The 21,974-nt window shown below is 38.4% G+C and overlaps 1 protein-coding gene across 2 annotated transcripts in view; it reads left to right on the forward strand.

Moving 5' to 3' along the window:
- The window catches only part of b3glcta (beta 3-glucosyltransferase a), a 68,058-nt gene that overhangs the window by 17,975 nt on the left and 28,109 nt on the right, over positions 1–21,974 (forward strand). Inside the window, exons 2-4 of one of the 2 annotated variants that reach the window (XM_042414386.1) lie at positions 5,071–5,110; positions 10,154–10,216; positions 17,315–17,424. In XM_042414386.1, coding sequence (XP_042270320.1) covers positions 10,192–10,216; positions 17,315–17,424 — 135 coding nt within the window. In that variant the 5' untranslated portion in view covers positions 5,071–5,110; positions 10,154–10,191. The remainder of the gene's footprint in view (positions 1–5,070; positions 5,111–10,153; positions 10,217–17,314; positions 17,425–21,974) is intronic. The other variant, XM_042414385.1, reaches the window with a different exon arrangement.

Consider the following 21,974-nt stretch of genomic DNA (forward strand, 5'->3'; position numbering starts at 1 on the left):
TTTATGAAGAGATGGAAAGCCACAAATCTTTTACAATATACACTTCCATCAGCAAAAAATAACAAGTTTCCACATTCAGGGAACCATAACAGCCAAAGGGTTGATGAACAAGAGAGAGCAGCTAAAAAATCAGGAAGAAAGCAGTGCAGCAGGTGCACCTTGAGAGGATTAACAAAAACTGTACTTAAAAATATGAGCTCAGAAAACCAGGCTCTGGGCAAAACTAATTACTATATTCCGGACGACAAAGAACCTTTTTCAGACTCGTCTTGTGTCTCCAGATCAAAAACTGCTCTGATACAACAGAACTGTCAAGCTGCAGATGAGACCAGGCTGGCAGGAGTTAAATATTCAACCTATTGTAATTTATCATGCTAATTATGTTACCTTGCAAATGTGAAATTTGAATGCAGTGACATTAGTCTTTCATTCTCGCTTTTATTGTGGATTATTAATGAAGCTGAGCCACTTCTTGTTGTGTATGTGTGTGTGTGTGATAGAGAAAGTTCAAAAGAGAACATTTTGTCATTTAAAATTGTTTAACAGATTCATAATAAAATAATTTACACAGGTCATAGTGCGCTACTTCAGTATTCACTGCCACCTACTGTACTTTACTGGGGACAGGATGATGCTTGTTGCTATGGATACTGTCCAATGCTGTAACCGCCACATCTTATGCCAATTAATTACATATTGAAATTACGTTGACTGGATACATATGATTACTCAGTGTCATTTGTTTTTGTTATCTGCATAGTGAAATGAGTTTCAGCAGTATACAGTGATGCATGTAGCCGCACATTAACTTGCTCTGTATTTGTATCTGTATTTCTGTCCAGCAGGCCCGTCATGCTTTATATTTCTCCACATGCAGAAGTAGTGTGCATATGGCTGTTTATAAGAGCAATAATCAGCATTTAGTTTGGAGGAGGGTGTCTTTTTTCTGCCTTTCCAAAATCAAAAAAACACAAGTGTAAGGAATGGATTAAACTGTGTGTTTATCTGCTCTAACATCAGGTGCAAACTTCAGCATGTCCATCAAAGTAGCTTACTAGCCACATTAGTAGGTGAGCATTACCCCCAAGGTCAAGAAGCATTCATTAACCAACTGCATTAGTTTATAGGGTTACAGGTTGCCACTGTTATCACTGTAAAACACATATATGACACTGGAGAATGGAAAGCTTGACAGGCATGCCAACAGTCACTAAAGAGGGGATCAGGGCTTAACAAACTGTCCGTTACAGAGGCCGATTTAATCACTCCAAACGTAAACTAAATCCAAAAGATAATGCTTGATAGCCAGGCTGGCAATCACAGAGCAATCAAAGAGCAAGTTAACAGTTTGAGTGGTCTGTTTTGGTCCTTTATGCCTTAGATACAGACTGTTATCAACATTTTTTTCAATTTTCGGTTGAAGTCAACAAAATGCAGGAAAAAGGCGATAGAGAAAAGCTGACAAGAATAGCCTGCTGATGTTCACAGACAGCAGACGTTCCAAGTCAATAAGTCATTACACATTAAAAGCTTTTGCTTGTGTATGAAAAGTTACTATTGAATGAGATTTGAATCTGTTAGTTCTTTTGGCACCGAAAAAAAAGAACAGAAGGGGGGTGGGGGTAGGTGTGTGCGGGGGGGGTTGGTACAAAGGGCTTTTTAATTCTTAAAGTGCAAACTGTCAGCTTCATTTTGAGGATGCTTTCAGATCTATCAGAAGTTCTTAAACTTTAACAGCAGTGTAACTTTATTCCTTAGAGTTAAAACATTAGTAATAGCGTTCCAATTCCTCAGGTGCTTAAGGTGTTTCGACAGCCTGCTTCTGTAAATATCCCACATTTTCCACTCACATGTCAAAATTCAGAAAATCCTGCAACCTTGAATCTTTCTTGCCATCACTGAACAGAAAGCTAATGAGACCTGACAGGTCACTCACATCAGTGGAGCGTCTGTGCCCTCAGGGACTGAGAGATGTGGCAGGAGCTTTGACATGTATGTATGTGAAGAGCTTCCAAATCAAAGGCACGGATCAAAGGGTTGTCTTTGCGGGTGTCTTTGATTACATAACAATCATATTAAGCAGGGTGAGTATCGTTCTCGAGGAGTTTACACATGTACACCTCAGCTGGTAAAATTTGACCGTGGCGCTGGCGTTGTTCTGAGGTTAAAGTACATAAGGCACAATCTTTCTGTCTGTCTGCATCAGTGCTATGGTGCCTCAGATCAAACGCGCTGAAAGCCTGCTGTCAGATGGGATTAAGGAGAGCGTCACCTGTGCGCAGAAGCATAGTAGGCAGAAAGAGCCAAGTTCTGTGAGCTGAGAATAATTCATCTCTCAGTAATGGTGAAAATTATGTTAGACCTGATCTGAGTTCACTCTTCCGCAGCATATTAGATCATTTACCAGAGAAAGATTTGTAGCCTGCATGTCGCTCAACTGTGGGGATTTTTTGAAGTGCAACCAAGAATTTTCAAAAAAGGTGTTTTGTTAAAGCCAGATGAGTAATTTTTTCTGACCATACAAATTCAAAATATGCATTCGCCTTGCTGATACCATGTTGCTTACATTTTGAACAGAGATTTTGCCTTTATAGGAAAAATCCATCTTTTAAAACGTGTCTATTAACACTGTGATAAAGCAACTATTGGTCATATTTTTCATTTTTAAACCAGTTTTGTTGTTCAGTGTTGTTGTTTTTGGCCAAATGTGGCTTTTTTTTTTTTTTTTTTTTGGATTTGCATAATTTTCAATTGGATCTACAGCACAACAGAGATGAATAATACATATTTCATGTAAAGCATCACTGGTTAAAGGAAAGAAAACAGTACAGGATTCAATTGTAAAAGTATATTAGACATTTCAGGGAGTCTAATCTGTTTTTCAGACTAAAAATTGCACAAAGCTACAGGATATGATGGTATGGGTGTGATAATGATACAGATACAAGTACTAAGACAAAATATGATCCAGGAGGGAATGCATCCATGAATTTGAAGGCTTATCAGAAGCCAAAACACTGCACACTGATTTGTTAATACCTCAAGGCAGGATTTTACAACTGGAAAGTTATCATGACAACTATCATTTTATCCTCCGAAGCAGCGAGTAATTTGCCAGGAATGTGCACTTGCATGTAATTGGTTGGTCAGTGCCTTGTTTTTCTGGATAACATGAAAAACAGTTGAGCCAGGTTAAAGTTTTGTGCCGAACAAGCTGCTGGTATTTGTGCCTGAGTCTCACTGAAATGAACAAGGTGGCTTTGTTTTTTAACACTTATGTTGCTGTAAACATGACCTAAATTACAACAGCTCGTTAGAAATTAATTCTTTAATACACAGAACATTATAAATTGATATATAAACGTATAAGAGTATGTACAGTTCAGCTAGATACCCAGAGTGCTCATTAAAACCTGCCATTAAACATTAGGTTTAACTCAGGGTCACATAAAACCGTGTAGCCGACTCACATGCGAACATTACAAACACAGTACACATAATTGCACAGGAACAATCAATTTAATAAGTAACATTTCACAGAGCAGTTAATTCATCACACTGGAGGTCTTGATTTATTTTGTTTGGCCGTGACAGTGCGGTGATTTACTCTTTCCTCTCTGTCTGAGAGTTGAGTCGTGCTGGAAGAGACAGAGTGAAAAAAATTGCACCTGTCATTCTTCCATCACTACTACCATCTTCATCCACACAAACTCCCTGCACTTTTTCTTTTGTTTTCTCATTGTTTGCCTCCTCTTTTTTTTAAAAAAAAAAAATCACTCTCTCTGTATTAACCTGTCACTCTATTTTTTTTTCAGGTTAGAAAGATTTCATATGCGTAATTATCTGATAACGAGTCAGATTCTCCTGGCTTATGAGATGCAGTTTTTCCTTGAGGTGCCCTCTCTCTTCAGCTAAGGAAATGATTTCAGAGGAGTAGTGTGTGATAAGATGAGACAGAAACCTTGTGGGCATGACTAATGCTACTGAGGCCAATTAAGCTGATGCCTTGTACCCACTGAATTAAATCACTCTGATATGATCTTGTCTGCCTGTGCATATATTTGCCTCTAACTCTGATCACCTGAAAAAATAAGAGAAGACAGAGAGTTCACTGTGCATATATTTATAGTTTTTCTACTATTATTGTTTTATATCTGATGCTCGATTCAAGATGTAATGAATATAATAGAGAGATAGGAAACAGGAAACATGCAGGAAATGTTAAAAAAAAAAAAAAGATGTGTAGTCATGGCAGTAGCATGAAGTTGTTTGTGAGCAGGAAATTGAATTGATAGGTTGTCCTCTACTATGAAAATTGTTAGCCATCAAAACATGCTGAGATAGTGGGCTGCATATAGGCTGGTTCACACAACTGCTACCAAACTACTGTGATTCCTTGTAACCACTACACCACACCTGCTGAGAGTGAATTTATGACTTAGTTAAGCTCTCTGAGGGCTGCAACAGCTTGCCAGCGAATGATTGTTAGTCTAGAGGAAGTCATAAATCAAAATAGGCCTCAGTTTGTCATTATCTATTAATACTCTGCCACTCTCGCTCTAGAGCTCTGGAAACAGCCAGAACTCTCATGATCTCGCCTTCTCCCAAGACTGAAAGATTTCCTCTGAAAGATGGAGGCAAAAGACAGCCCTTCAAAGTTTGCTCGGCTTGTGATTGATTTACTCATCCCTTCATGGTCTGCCGGGTGTGCTGACAGCTCTGGAGGTGGAACAGTGTTGAATGCCTTAATTGAGCCGAATGCTCACAGCTTCGATGCTGCAGGCACAAAACCCACACAATTAGGAAGGACTAATGACGTGGGGTATTGCCTATTATTTCTCCAAATAACCCATAGGGCTTTCCATGTTTAGTGTCCTTAAGTCTTAATTAGTGATTAGGAAGAGGAAATTCAGTATTTAGCCAAAATCCTTTCTCAGGCCATTTTTGACAGTTTCTAACTCTCTAGTTGAAACAAAAAAGTGGATGTATGTAGGTCGGTATTCGAAGATGTGTTTGAACATCTTTTTTGAAGGTTGCTGTAATTATTAAAAAGTCTCTCTGTCTTTTCAGAGCCAAGATGATATGCATGTCATCCACAACAGTCAACTGGGTAAGTCGGTTCTTTTCTTAATTTGTAGCAAAAGAAAGGAAGTAAGATAACAAAAAGAAGCAAAGAAGAATAGAACAAAAAAAGAGATTCTTCAGGTTACAGCCCGAAAATTACGACATGTGATGACATACTAACAAGTACAAACCAATAGGTACAAGAAAAGACAAGGTTTTGGCTTCATCATATTATAGTCTGTTGGTGCAACAACAGTCTCTCTTTTTTTCTCTGTTTTTAAGGTCATGGCCAGTACCTGTGTTTCTTTGCATAGTCGTAGAACTAGAAAAATCCCTTGCACCTTGACTTTAAAGGGGACATATTATGCATATTTCATGGTTTATCTTTTAAATCTGGGGCTCTACTGGAATATCTTTGCATGATTTACCGTTCAAAACTCATTATTAATCTTATACTGGCCATTTACACAGCCCCTCAGCTCACCCTCTGTCTGAAACAGTCGGTTTTAGCTCCTGTCACTTTAAGGCCCCTCTCCTGAGGAGCCCATTCTGTTCTCATTGGTTAGCTTCTGGAAGCTGCGTCACAGCAAACTTCTCGTTGCTCAGGAGGCTACATCAACAAACCAAAAAACAAACTGTAGTAGCAAGGTTTCACTACTTTTTTCTCATTCTTTACTCGAAATGTCAACTTTTCAAATACATCCATACACGTTCAAGCCGAAATACACTCTGAAATATGAGAGTGGACAATGCGAACAACACATGGAAAAACCTTGGCAACAGCCTTAGCAAACAAGGCCATGGAATGGATGGCCATTTATGGGCATGCATGACAAGCTGATGTCAGCTTGTTGGCAAGATAAAAAAAAATGTTGCAAATGAAGCATTCAGAGCAGGTTGTAGCCCTGGCTTTTGACTCGCGGGGAGCATTTCTACATACATTAACCTCAAGCTTTGGAACTTTTACCATGTTTAACATAGATGTCTGACATCATAACAATATATAAATAGTAGAAAACCACAAAAAACAAGCATGATACATCTCCTTTAAACAAAAACAAAAGGAGACAAAAGAAGGGGGTAACAAAGTTCCTTGATCTAGAAATAAATTACATTGTTGGTACTTTTTAAATGACCTGGTACATATTAAAAAATCCTAGAATACAACAAGCTTAGCATATGTGTCCTTTTGCAATATGGCATGATATAATATTGTCATTCATTGCTTCTAAATAATTAAAATGTAATTTGCAGGCTGTAATCTAAAGCATGACCAAAAACTGTTATACATTATATTTGTGTATTCATTTATGTTTATCACATTGTGGCAGTCGTTGTTTCCTATGTTCAAAGCTGCTGCTAATAGAATGGGTAATATTTTGGAGTCTTATTGTGCTTTATATTTGTTTTATTATATTATATCAGTCTGCATGAGTGGAACTCATTTGTAATCTTGGATGATATTCAAAGTGAAGAACTATTATGAGTATTTTTTTAAGAGAACTGTATCCTCAAAGGATTGAAATACATTATCACTTGATATGATCATGAATAGTAAATACTGACATGAAAAATGTTGGAATGTGTGAAATTTAAATAGTAAATGCTATAAAATGAAAATGGTAAAAGTTTTTTTTTTTTTGTCTGATGCCTGCCTTGAAAATGTAATCATTAGAGTTCCTCAGTTTTTTTCATAAATATAGTCCCATCTCTTTATCGATTTGACAGCAACCAGGAATTTCATAAGTAGAGCAAATAAAAAGATCTCATGCATGCCTTTCATGCTCCAGGGGGCTCAAACAATCACCATCTGAGAGTGATTTTCGGGAGCTTGTAGAGGAGTTTGGAGCCAGTTTTCTGGACCTCTGCCTGTTCTTCATTCAACTGGGTCACCACAGACGCAAAAGCACACAAAAGCAAGTTCATAATGCTCTCATTTGGCACCTCAGCACAGAGAGGAAATACAAACAGACAGCTATCTGAAAAATGGAGCTACACTATGTGGCACTGCCAAAATAATTCCCTTTGTCACACCAGAAAAGCTACATTCTCCTGCAGAGAATATTGTTTGCAGGCAGGAATTCAAAAGATGAAGAAAGGAAAGCTGGACTTTCTATTGTTTTGAAAGAACAGCAAACATCAAACTGTATAACCGACTTGTTTATTTTAAAGGAGCTGGTAACCTTTTTTTTTCGAAGGTATTTGAAGTAATCATTTTAGAGGGAATACAGGATGCCAAATCTAAATAGAGGGATGTCTCATGCAAGTCTGAGGTGAAATGAGGCATTATATACTATGTCTACTTCATCACACACCTTTAAAGCTAACAAAAAAGCAATGTAATTCCTCTGCCTGTATCGTGCTGCATGAAGTGTTTTTAAAAATGCAACATGCTACATCACAGAGATAGCTGAAGCCCCTGAGATCATCACCTACCTAAAAGCCTGAAGAGAAGAAACCATTCAAACCAGCCGCCACTTAAAGATAACTGTGTTGTTAAAACATGAGGGCAAGTCAAGGCAAAACACGCATGCATGTGTACACTTTCCAACACTGCCCAGGGCTTCCAGTCCCCACTGAATGTAATAAAACCCTCCTACAACACAATAAACAGTCTGTTTTCCACATTTTGAATAAGCTTTCATTGTAGCTTCACATCAGCAACATGTTAGTAGACAAGAGTGCTCCTCTTCAATTGCCCATTAAATTTAGTTGATGAATGTAAAACCGTACCTTTCCTCTTCTTTTTCTCTAAATCAGTTTATAATAAATTATATCAAAGCAACATCATATTCTCCAGCATCTCAAAAAAACATCATAATAATACCATGTAGGGCCTTCGGCTGTCTAGCCAAATCAATTCAATCAATTCACTTCATTTCAAGACTTGTAGTGCACAGACTAAAAAGATTAAATAGATAAAATTATGTTTTATGCACACAGAAAAGGAGTCACAGTAATAAAAAATGTATGTATATAACTTAACTTTCAATTAAACCTACTTTTTAAGTATAAATGGCAGTTTCATGCCCAATGCTCTAACTAGGTCCAGGTATAGTGTACACATACAGTACCAGTTAAAAGTTTGGACACACCTTTCCATTCAAATTTTTGACTGGTACTATACATATGAGTACAGTATATACAGTAAATGCCTTTAGAGAACTAGATAATTGTTAATGAATTAGAAAAGTTTAATGTTTTAACCTGAAAGATTTTGATTTCTTGCTTGCCATGCTCAGCTTTTTAAGTAAGTCAATCCAAGGCGATAATAATATTACCACAATCCAGTTGGCTATTCGCTGGGACCAGAGAGTGAGTAATGTGTTACTCGCTTTACTATTAGACAGGTTTCATATTCGATATACCTTTTAAATTGAGGCAGGTAATTTATTTCAGATTTCAGTACAGATATATTAAGTTTTGATCTGATATATTACAGTTGGCTGTATCTTTATACATTTGGATTCCTTTTCTATCAAGATCCTATATTGCAACATATTAATCCTCTAGAGTTTTACACTTGTGCCCGCTAAGACCCGGTAATGAAATCACATTCCACTACATCAAAAACCTAAAGTCACGAAATGCCTCCAACTACTGAGTGACTCCTTTTTTCCAGAATATACAATACAGTGCAAAAGTTTTAGGCACTTTAAATGTTTAGATTCTTATCCATCATGCAGTACCATCGGGGAGTGTCTGATTGGTCCCAAATTTATTCTGCAGCATGACAATGACCCCAAACATACAGCCAGAGTCATAAAGAGCTCTCTTCAGTGTCAAGATGAGCAAAGAGTCCTGCAACAGATGGTACAGCCCCCACAGAGCTCTGATCTCAACATCATCCAGTTAGTCTGGGATTAGAGACAGAAGCAACAGAGACAGGCTAAATCCACAGAAGAACTGTGGCAAGTTCCCCATGATGTTTGGGACTTACCTGCCAAATACCTTGAATAACCGTGCAAGTGTACTGAGGAGAAAGAGTGCTGCTCTTAAAGGCAAAGCGTGGTCACACCAAATAATGATTTCATTTATGTTTTTTCTGTTAACTTTGTATGAAGTTAATTGATAAATAAAAACTATTCATGACATTATTTTGAAAGCATCCAGCACTTAACTTATAGTGCCTAAAACCTTTGGGCAGTAGCCTACTGTGTTTCATCATCCCCAAGAGGATGGACGTGAACTTCTTATTTTCAGCTGCTGTATACTGTATGTCTGTTGAAAGAATCCATTGGGATGAGAGAGATATATGGAGAAGGATTTTATTTATAGTCAGTAATTAAGTGACTTGATCTCCTATTTGAACACGACTGTGAGTCTACAGCCATGCTAACATGCTCACAATGACAATGCTAACCTGCTGATGTTTGTGATGTTTGATGTTTACAGTGTTCATGCCCAGTTTAGTGTATTTGCATGCTAACATTTGCTAATTAGCACTAAACATGATTAGTGTTGCATCATTAGTGTTGCAGGTTTTTAGTCTTAAACCAAAATATTGGACAAATTTAAATTTTGACCTGGTAAAGGTGTTCCAAAGTCACCAGGATGCATCACCTGGACAACATGAATGTCTGTACAAGTTCATGGCAACCCATCCAAATGTTGACAAGAAATTCCACTAAATACAAAAAATGTCAAACTCAACGTAGCGCTATAAAGTCAGGGGATCACCAAAGTCGTTGCGATGCATCATCTGGGGACCATTTTATATTTGTACATTGTATAGACCAATCAACATTGCTATATCCACACTGCTAGCATGGCTAAAAACACACGAAATTGGTGTTTCTCCCTCTAGCCCTCTCTTTTCTTCTCAGTTTTCTGGGTCATGGCCAGTACCCTTGTAGAACATTGTTGAAAAATCTAAATGTAGAAAAAATCCCTTGCTCTATGACTTTAAAAGAAATGGCACCAAAAGCAGAATGTTTACCTTCGATGTTGTAGAAAAAAATAAATGACCTACAGGTTTTATTCTTTATCTGTGGGAGAAAGGAAAATGTTCCAGCAAACAGCAGATGCAAGGTACATCGCCAATAGTTTTTTTTTAACTGTGGATTTTTATTTATTTATTTTTTGATAGTTGAGGAGAAAAGGGCAACGCTGCACTACAAACAGTGAATGGAACTGCTTCAAAGCAAAGAAGGTATACCAGAATTTAAATCAGATTATTACTATAACAATAATTAAGCCAAGGAAAGCAATGCTACTGTCCCCTCTGCAGTTATATTATATTCATGCAGTGGCTTGGGGCCAGCTTCTTCAGGCTAGGGGGATATGTATTGTATCTTCAAGAATGTACGAGGTTCACAAGATGTTGACTGAACTCTTCCTGCGTACCAACTAGCATTCCCTGAGTATTTATTTTTCTTTATTCTCTTTCTCTTTCTCTCTCACAATGTCTAAGACCGCTTGGCTGCTTGTCTGTCACAAAACTCCATTGTCTTTGCTGTTCTTTATTCTGTCTTTATTATTCTGAACACAGCTGATAATTTTACCTTCCAAATTACAACAACAACCACACGTTCATAGTAAAAAAGGTCACAAGCAGTACCAGCATATATGGCTGTTTGGGGTATGAAAACCATGCATCCCCCAAAATGTTAATTTTCACTTCTTTTCAAGTGTGTCCCATCCATTTTCAAAATACTATTATGGGTAATGAATGGGTTTCATAAGCAAAACCTGGAATCTGTTAAGCGTTAATTGCCTTAGGTTCCTGAATTATTGATGCTAACTGAGGTTTAAGAGTTGAGTTCAACACTCATTAGTCTTCAGCAGAGTTGTCCATGGAGTCACGAACTCTAGAGAACCTCTAATGAGTGTGATTATCACAGGTGGGAGACCTTTTTTTTTTCCAACCTTTACATGTTGCTGTGCGATTGTTTTGTATGTGTGTGTTTTTGTGTTACTACTTGGAGAGAATTGTAATGAGCTAATTTTTACAGGAGAGTGACTTTTCTCTCTGATGGCTTTCCCCTTGTGCATACACACAGACACACACATGCACATACCCACACACACGCTAGCTCTCTTTTTTTGCAGTACCATTGCATCTCTCTAGCTCTCTTGGTTTCCTTCCTCATTTGCCTCCCTTTCTGTCTGCCCCCTCGCTGCTATTTTCCTCTCTCTGTTTTACTGAGAGATATTTATGACACTGACCTTTTCGGCGGTAAGCTGAAAGTTAAATACACCATGCTCTCTATTGATCTTTTGCAAAGCAATTAAAAGTCTGTATTAATATGAGAAGAAGGCTGAGAGGAAATCGTTTCACTTGCTGCATGACACATAGCCCTGTGCCATGCTAGATGATTGCCTATAGGGAAGGTAAATTATTTTTATATTGCTAAATCAAACTCTCAATAGCCTAAAGGTTGGCTATATTGAATCTGGGCTTCCAGATTGAATATCACCAGATGTCTGTGGATTGGCTATTAAATCCTGGTGCTGTCTGGTGTGACGGTCATGGTTAGTTTGGTCAGGCAACGGCAACCAATTCTCTTCGGTGCACTCTGTCTCTCAGATGCACCGTTTTGGGCATGAGGAAGGGAGAGATGGAGGGGAATTTTCAGGAGAAAGATGATTCTGGGCCATCTTGTCTCAGGGAGTCCAATGATGTGAGTCATTGGAGTGTAGCAGGTTTTACACCAGCACAATCAGCTGCTGGATGAGGAGTCAGGCCTGCCAACTATGGAAATGAGCTATTGACATCTTCTGTCATCTCTGAATATGTGCTGGCAATGAAGAGCTCTGGATCTGCCATGACAGTTTTATTGTTCTCACAACAGCCTAATGGCCCCACATGCAGAATCTTATCCCTTTGGACTTGCACAGATGTTTGTCATTGAAATTGCACTATTGATGAGCTTTCCATCCTTTTGCCTTCTCCTTTTTTCTTTTAGAATTTTTGCCTAGATTTGTAATCCTGCTCTCCCCCACTTATTCAGACATTCATTTGTGCATGTTCACTGCCAGTTTGCCTTGCAATGGTCGTGTCTTTATTTAACTGTAAGGACGGAGATACTCTAGGCTGAAATGAATCGTTTCTCTGACAGTTCTGGTGACTACATACACCTGCTCTGTGACACTGATGGAAATGACAGAGCTGCAGGAGTGCCTAGAGGTCAGCGTGCTCTCAGCTTCTCTGCCACTTGGCAACGTCTGCCATCCTGCTCTAAGGAAGTGTCACTATTGATTTGTGTCAATGAGGTGACAACACTGCAGGGCCAGCCACTACGAGAGCACACAATCTACTTTCAAGTACAGATATTTACACCCTCCTGCATGCGTATATACACACCAGGAAATCCAAACACATTTTAATTTATCAGCCTTGATTCTTTAATCACTCTGATCCTCTCCCTACTTTTATGCAGCGATGACGAAGTGGTGAATACACACAACTCTCAAAGCCTTCACACAGAGTTTGCCATAGACCAAATGGACACAGCCTTTAAAGAGTGGCCTCATGCATTGAGAAAATCAGATCAGAGAGAGAAGGAGGCAGAATTCTCCCGTGTCTCATTTCATCCAATATATTTCAAGGCTGATACAGTTTTTTTTTTCCGTGGAGTAGCCTCTCTGGAATACTGAACAAGTGCAAGGAGATAAACGAACACTAGACTCAGGCACTCTAGTTCCATTGGCCTGGCAAAATAAGATCATCTGTACCGAGGTGACCAGGGCTTTGGTTTCATCTCCCCAGAAACCTTTATTCTCTTTAATTGTAGGTGTATTATGTTCAGCCAAGAGGCATCCTTGGATAATTTAATTTAACCACTTAAAAAAGCTTTGTAACATGTATTGCACTAGGCTGCTGCTTCACATCTTTTCCTTATTATTAAATAGATAAATTGATGGCATACTTTTACACTTGAGTACACTGTTATTCATACAACTAGTCTCACTACTGCTAGTGGGAATAGCAGTATAATATTATATGTGACAACTGTGAAAACAGAACATCCCAGCAAACACCTGGCGACATCCAAGAAACATCCCATCTGGGGTTAGTTTTTCAAAGAAATAGTTAAAAAGTGATTTGCAGGATCGAGAAAAGAGAAAATGGACAGAGATGACAATATAAAGCTAGCAATCCATGAAATATGAAGTTTAAAAAAGCCAGAGAAAACAAGTGGGTTTTTGTCACTGAGATGATCACTGACTTGGCTCCTCTTAGACTTTGCAGGCCACTATATCAGAGTCAAAGGGAAAACACGATAACAGCATGATGTCCTTCTTTTTGTTCGTTGTCAGCTGTGACCATGGAACAGCCAGAAGCCCCTGTTTTGAAGACTTAGGGTGTTTTCAAACCTATAGTTTATTTGCTTTGGTCCAAATCAGTGGATGAGTTGGTAAACTTGGTGAATTCTCCCCTTGGGTTGGTTTCTTTACACACAGAGAAAACTCCAAGCGAACCAAACTGCTTCACTACAAGCCACTTGAGAACCTTCACAAATATTAAAAATGCAATATAGTTCCCTGCGCCAGTCCAGGTCGGACCTTGATTCAAACTCCAGCTGGCTGCTAGCAACTGTTAATTTCACTCATCCTTATCCCAGTATGCAAAGTGCAGCTGGCGACAGGAGCCATTTAGCTCAAACTTGCAGAGTAAGCCTTGCAGTTGAGTTGGATTGAGGTCAGATCACGTTCCCGCCACAAACAAATCGCTCCAGAGTTTGTTTGGAATTAGACCAAGACCATGTACTCAAAGGGTCTCAGTACGGTTGTTTTGGTCCACAACTGAGTAAGATTGCTGCTTTCAGACCTGCTCAAATGCACTAAGTGGGAAAATGAGTCCGATTCAACCGGACTAAACAGCACAGATCTGAAAAACAGCCTTAAATTTCCTCTCATTGGTCAGAGGGCACAACAACAAATACTTAGGAACGACCTACAGTTGCTACACCCCAGCACAACTCAGAATTTCCTAGCAACTATGCAGCAATCACCTAACAACCACTCACAACATCCAAGCAACCATCTACCAACACCTATAGCAACCTTTTTATAACAGCATAGCAATGCAACTGCATGTAAGTTTTCTTCAGACAATGTAACTTTTTCTGGTTGTTTGCACATTATTCTCAGCTCAGGAACATCGGTGGATATTCTCACTTAACCTCTAAAAAAAATGTTTTGTGGCATCTCTCGGACCAAATCCGTTGATTTAAATCTTTGTCCTGTTTTGATGGCACATTTACAATCTGAGATGGCCTGGCATGAGTGGCAAGACAGTGCACAGCGGTGATTTTTTTTTTTTTTTACCAGAAGGGAGAAGGACACAGGGATGATGGAAATGAAGGAGGAAGGGCACTACAACAGGATTTTTCCGTTTCCCCTTTTCTCCCCGTTGTTTGATGATTAATCGAAACCCATTAGTGTGGAGCCGAGGCCAGTGAATTCAGTCTTAATTAGTTTCTTTTTTTACCCCTCATTCTCCTTTGCTTTGACATCGGGTACGTATTATCTACACAATGAAGGATTGGCAAACTGCTTATCTGATTTTGCTGTTAGTCTCATGCAGCTGGTATTATTGCTGTTCTATGCAGTATCAGGAGGCTGGTATCTCACCTGGGGCTTTAAAATGCGCTGCTTTATGTGAAACCAAATGCACACACACGTACACACACATCGTCATTCATTTAGCAAACTCAGCAGAAGGACATTTAGAGGTGGTGTAGTGGTATTCGCTCCCTAAGCTCAGCCCTCGGCGGAGGTTAGATCTGTTGGGAGATGGACATGCTGAGATTTAGCAAGTAAATCCCCCCCCCTTGCCAGGGCTCGGGGATCAATGGGATCTTTGTTATGAGCGGCGCCAAGGAGCGACACACCCACTAACACTTAATTAAAAAGATCTGACACAGATACTGTACTGTGACATAGTGTCTTCCCCTGACCCCGGTGCTAATATCTGAACCCAGGGTGGGAGTAGGTTCAGGTAGTGTAATTGAGGAGGAGGCAATCCATCTAATCCTGCCATTGTCAGCACTTGCACTTCCCCTTTTTTCTTGTATTGCTTTTGCACAACTATTCCAAAGGGAAGATTATAGACCTGTCAGCAGTGGCTGTTACTTAGTTACATTTTTGAAATGCTGAAATACACAGATTCAGCAAATTTTGAAAAGCTTCACAGGAGAAGCTCCTTCTGGTTCTGTAATCATAATTTATGACATAGTATACCCTTTATGACTATATTCTGTGCAAATACTTAAGTAGCTAATTAAAATGTCTAAAGCAAGTGAAAATTATTTGGCTCAGAGCCCATTATGTTTGTTTGATCTCAGATTAAGTGGCACATGTTATATGTTGCACCCATGAATCACACTGGACTCAGGATGAACATATTTTAAGAAAAGGGGGGAATAAATGAAAACAAACAGTGATTTGGCTGGTGTTCAGTGGCTTTATTGATATTCTGTGGGTGTAACTGCCAACTGATCAAAATCACAGTAGGCCTATCCCAAAATAATAATACATTCTCTAAATAATTCCTTTTAAAATCAATAAACTGTCAGAATTCCAATAAACAAAAATAATTTTTATTTAATAAAGTATTAGGAATTATTAACTCTAATATATCAAAAGGTATTAAAACTCATTCTCTGATCTACAATTCTTATAGAAAATAATAAATGAACCCAAAGATTATAATAAATTCAATGGTAAGTATTTCTTTTCTAGGTTTACTAGACACTAAAATCATTCATTCTGTGCTAAATACAATGCATCCTATCTGTATTTATAATATAGCCTGATTCTGCACTCTATTTACAATCCCTTTGCCCATATGTATAATATTTACTGTTGCTATGGCAACAAGTGACATAACCAATAAAATTACAGTTCGGCATATTTAAACAAAATCAACAACTACCAACAGTCATAGTCCTTACAACCTTAGCTAATGTGTCGTTACATGTTAAATGATCAAAATTAGAAAAATAACAGCTTCAATCCCTGAGGAGCTACGGTAGCATTAGTGACGGTTGCGTCCACTAATATACAACTACCTAACATTATTAGGGTACACTACTCATAAAATATGAAGGTGCTTAGGTGACATTTACCCACTTGAGAAAATAAATGAAAACAAACTGTGATTTGGCTGGTCTTCAGTAGCTTTACTGATATTATCTGGGCGTAACTGCCAACTGAAGAACGCAGTGCAAGCCCATAGCTGATATACCCACAGTTGTCCACGTGCCTTCTACTCAAATCAGAAATGCATTAAATTAAATGGGGGGTATCTGTAAAGATAGAACATAAAGTGCATATACTGTATATGAAATAACACATAGCTAGCTGCAAGGGAGTGGGCAAATACACATAAATACCTTATATGCCACTGTGTACACAAAATGTCCTGCACATCTCATTACTGGGAAGTTTCTGAGCTGCCTGTCATAGCAGGAAAACTCTGACACCTCTTCTGCTTTTTCCTTACACACCTGGATATTGGCTCCCACCTCTCAGCTCTAAATCCTCGAAAAGCCTTTTTGTTGTCACAGTCATTCCAGCCAGGTGCCGCAGACTTCATTTTGATGTGAGGGACAGCTTACAGGATTTAGGAGTTGTCAAATGTAATTGTACAGAGCCAAAGACAAAATGACAGATTTTTTTTTTCATTCCCTCCCCCCTCTCCTTTGGTCTAGTTTTGATTGTACTGGCCGTGAGAGCCACAGGGTTTATATGGACTTGTTTGTGCAGCCAATGTCATTCTTCACTGAGCTGTGTCACTATTACTGCCCTGTAAATGGATTTCACATGAAGAGGAACAGCAGAGAGCTGGGTCAATGACAAAGATGGTATCTGAACATGTCGTAAGCATTGAAGGAGCCTGTATTTGCAGTTTTTAAACTGATGTTATTGAGCTAGTGGCTCCTTGTTAACCTTGGCCTTTACATGTAGTAACAATACTTTTTACTGACAATGTGATTGTGTCACTCAGCCAGAAGTGGACAGCTGGACTGTGCCAACCTTTTGGGTGTTAAGGCACCTCAGAGAAAGACTCTTCTGACTGCTAATCTTTTATTAAGTAACACACTCTGGGCTTTGACATTTACATACTCTCTCCCCAAGCCAATTAAGCTCTTGATGTGCAGGTTATTATCACCAGGCCAATAATGGCGATTAGCAAAAGTTATTCAGACCGTGACTCTTATCTTGTCTTGCTCTCAGAAGGTCATCGATCCTTTTTCACGGTATGTGAGCAGTCTCACATCTGTCCTTTGTGTTCCCTCAGACCTGCGGGAGATAGTGTTCGTCATCCAGAGTCAAAGCAACTCCTTCCATGTCAGGCAGGCAGAGAGACGGAAAGCAGATTTACTGAAGCAAGCACACAGTCTCACAGAGGTAAGATTAAAGGCACCTTTCGCTCACATGCACACATGTTCTTATTTTGGCATACGAAGAACACATTTAAACTCACATACAAGAAATGTTCAGCAAAATATGTCACTAGCAGCTAAAGTCACATCTGAATATGAGTTGTTGTAAGCTGTATATGTTGCCACATGGTGTCAGTACTGATTTTTAAAATTCATTTGCATATTTTATTTTGTTTTAATTAAAAATCCATCTGGGAGAAAGTACACGTGACATGATTTCACTGCACAGAAATAAAAACCAAGTGTTTGCCATTTGTTATTATTTGCTATTATTCAGTAGTCATAATTTTAAATATTGTATGATGTTGTGAATAATTATTCATTAGCCTCCAGATTAAACCTCTAAAATGCATCAAAGTCCAAAATATTCAACTGTAGTTTGATATATGCAACATTCTTGGCTCTTTGCGATGTCAAATCTTGCTTATAATTTTATGTATTTAGGAAATCCAGACGTTTGTGCAGCTTTGATGTTCAGATGTGTATCACCCTGCTCAACATTTCTGTTTGTACCGGCCATTACGTAACTTTTTAATGAGAAGTGATGATCATGCAATGGCTAGGAGAAGACATATGTTATGTATGTAATTCCTGTTTGTAATTCAAATATTTTTTAAAAAGTCTTATGGAAAGAAAAACTATACTTTCTACTGGGATATCAGCTTTCTTTTTCATGTAATTTGTCAAATTTCAGAGAGCACATCACCATCATGTCATTAGAAGACAGAGAACACATTTGCAGGTCAAAAAGTCCTCCATTTCTGTTCATTAAATCCCTTCAGAGTCAGATGAAATGTAGCGTAATACATGAGTTATATTCTGTTTGGTTAAATAGTGAATGCACCATCACTAATGACAATATTACACTAAATTAGATGGAGGAACTGCGTGCTGCGTTTCCTGTATCAAGAGACCAATTTAGATCTCTCATTTGGGTTCATATTTCTGCAGCCTTGGATTTGGATTTTCTTGGATTTTCTCAGTCTTCTCTGCTGGATGTCACACACCTTTTGTCTACAGGACTGACTGACTGTACAAAACTGACACAGAAAAAAATATCAGTCGCAATGAGTCATTATTTCTCTGTTTAATTCTGTTATAATGGCTTGAAAGGAATCACAAAATATTTAGTGTATCACACCATTCAAAATACGATGCCCTGAAAGCCTACACTCCCCTGCAAACAATACAAACTCCAAAATGAGAATTGATGCAACAGCTGACTTCCTTATTTCATTAATATTGAAATCTGACTCTGATTCCTGGTTGCCCACAATTTGGAAATATAGTTTCATGTTTCCTGTAATGAATACTGGCATCAATTTCTGCATGTAGATACGATTTGGCATGAAAAGATTTAGTTACACTAATGGACGTCAAATTTGATAAGACGACTTTATGAAGACCACATCATGTTGTGTTTGCATTTATGATCTCAAAGATGTCTGGCGTTTAAGTATCTGTTGCATGCAATTACACAAACTGAGTCCATGGAGAATTTTAAATCAGCAACTTCTCAAAAAGGCGGCAGTGCAGGCTTGACAGCTTTTCAAAGACATATAAAACCCTAGACGCACGCTCAAATCATAATTCACTGAATCTTAGTGAAAACACCTTTAGTCTCAGGTGTTCCTCAGTCTCAAGCATTCAAAAAGTGCATACTCTTCTGAATTAGTCATTTCTTAACAGGAAATATTAGAAATTTCCATCTCCATCAGAATACAGTGCATAGTGATAAAAAAAAATCATGCCAGTAAGAGCAGTAGTTGGTAAGAAAAGAGCAGAGATGTTGAAAAATATTGAAATCCTTTTTATAAAAAATCATGTACACTGAAAAATAAATAAACTCGCTCCATAGTCCTGGGCCTAATTGTACACCAAAGTTCTTGAAATCGATTAAAGATCCCCTCCATACATGTTTTCAGTTGTATACAAAATATTCTGAATAATAATTTGTGCCTGATATGGTTTTCCACAAAAAAAAAAAATTATCTTGTTAGAGTCCTTAAAATTACATCTACTCCTTCTCCCTCATTAAAAATTCCAGATTCTATAAATATGCAAATACTGTTCATTTTAAAATGGAACTTCTGGACACAAGGACACAGGTCTCCAACTTCACTGTAAAGTCCATCTTCAGTGTTTGTGCACTGGAGGCTTCAAGTTTCCACATCACACCTGTGTAAGTTGAATATTGGACCAGGATTGGCTTCCAAACTATTTGTGATATCACAAATCATGATCGTAGGTACACCCCTTAAAATTTGATTTTCAATGATTACAGAGAATCTTTCCACTTTCAGCAGATGAATGTGAAAACAGCCTTCTAGTGTCAAACTCTGCACATACATCGTTCTGCACAGAGAGGCTCAAACATTCAACTGTAGGAACAAGAAGAAAAACATACTTTTAAGTGCAGGGAGACTTTAAGTTATTTAGATATTGTGCTAAATAATAAGCAAGCAGGACTGAAACTGCAACTTTCTTTTTAGCTGTAACCTGCAACATAGCTGAATGTCTTTAAAGACAGAAAGCAAAGAGAATTTCCAAATAATTTGCGCAAATTTGACTGGTGGACTTCACAGACTGTGTGTGTGTGTGTGTGCGTGCGTGCATGTGTGTGTGTGTATGTCTGTGTGTGTTTGTGCGTCAGCTCATACTGATCTCACAATTCACCCGAAACTCCAGGTCTCTCTGTTATTTCCCTCCAGTCTTTCTGCTTTTTGCTCTGTACGTTTATGAAGCAGATTAATAAGCAAAACATTTTCGCTCAAGATGAAACATTTTCGACATTCCATTAACTTTGTGTGCAACTGCGCCGCCTCTAAATTTTGCCTCTTTTTCTGTCTGAACTCACCTTAAGACTAGCACCTTCCAGCCATTGTGAAAATCAGAAACAAAATTTCCAGAACATAAAACGAAACCAAAAAATCTGTTAACATAACTACATTGGAGTATATAGATAACATTTAAAGTCTCCCATTTATCTTATTTACCACCACCACCACCTTCTTAAGCCAAACGTGAGTTACAACCAGCCGTCCACCAATTCACTCCCACCTCCAAGGCACAACACAGAAGCCTATAATTTTGCATTTAACAGTGTTAGAGGGAATTGCTGGGATACTGAAGTAAAAAAGATCAAAGCCAAATGATATTAGAGATTTGCTTAGTTTGTAGCTGTTAAACATGTTTGATGTACTGTATTTTGTGGTACTGAAATCTTTGCGCAAAGCCCTTCAGTGTCTTTAAAATATCGTGAAACCAATTTTGAGATATAGAGAAAGACAGTGGAGACATTGAAGAACTGAAATAATATTTTCATTTCCAGTTTTTTTTTTTAGTCGTGCTCATGAAAGAAGCTTCATATTTTAGATGAACTGTTGTTATCCACTTGTAGGGAAAGGAAGAAAAAGATATCATTACTGTGTTCTAGCCAGGTGGTGTAAAAGATTATAAAAAGTACAATATTTGATTCTTAAATGATTTAGGCAGACTTGGTATCACTAACGATGTGATGTTTCAGGCCAACATTTATGATAAGTTGAAGATTTATGACCTCATCACTGCATCTCAGAGACGGGGAACTCATGTACGATCAAGTATTTCTGTCACTTCTGTGTCTCTTCTGTCTGCCTTTTTCACCCACAGCAGATATTTCTGTTTTATCCTCGTCTGACTGAGGAAGGTTTTTGTGATATCCACAGATTTACTCAGACAGGAACTTGTGTATTCTGCATGGCAGCTCACAGCCCGTGTTCCCACAGTCTGACATTCTGCCGCCTTGGAGGAATTCACATTACATTTATACAGTATTTTTGTTGTTTAGCCAATGCTCCTATCCACAGAGATGTACAACAGAATAAGATTAAATTCTGAGACCTCCTACAGCAGTAGTGGGATACACAATGTTTTTAAAAAGCTTTCTCATCTGTATCATTTGTATTATCTTAACAATTTTATGGAGACACTGTGATGAAGATCCTTTAAACCTGCGGTGTGGAGCTTTTACATATAAATGATCGTCCATTACAACAATCCCATGCTGGCCAGATGAATGCATACTGCACATGCTCTACGGACAGAGCCAAATGTTATCAGACTGAATGGATCAAATTCTGTAAGATATTTTGCGGGGGTTGTGTTACGCTCAAAATAATTTATCCACTGCTTTACAGCCGTAACAGTAGCGACAGAGTCGGCTACGGCAGAGCCTATGACATAAGCACAGTGTGTCCACAGTGTTTTTATAATAAATCTCGTGGCCAGAAAGGGGGAAGACAAAAGTCCCACCCTTCAGCTTTAATGTAGAATCCTGTTCTGCAATTAGTGATTTGGCCTTCATTGGCTTGAGTTAATCGGCCATCAAAAAGTGTCATTTGTGACAGCAGCTCATCACTGAAGTGGTTTTGAGGTGGCTGCTGTATCTTCCTTTTAAGCCCCTCAAGCATAGCTTCCTGTCCTTCCATTTCAAACAGGTCTCAGTGACCCCCATCTTCTCCCAAGTCACCAAGC

This window comes from Thunnus maccoyii, chromosome 6 (assembly GCF_910596095.1).
Source record: "Thunnus maccoyii chromosome 6, fThuMac1.1, whole genome shotgun sequence".
Lineage (NCBI taxonomy): Eukaryota > Metazoa > Chordata > Actinopteri > Scombriformes > Scombridae > Thunnus > Thunnus maccoyii.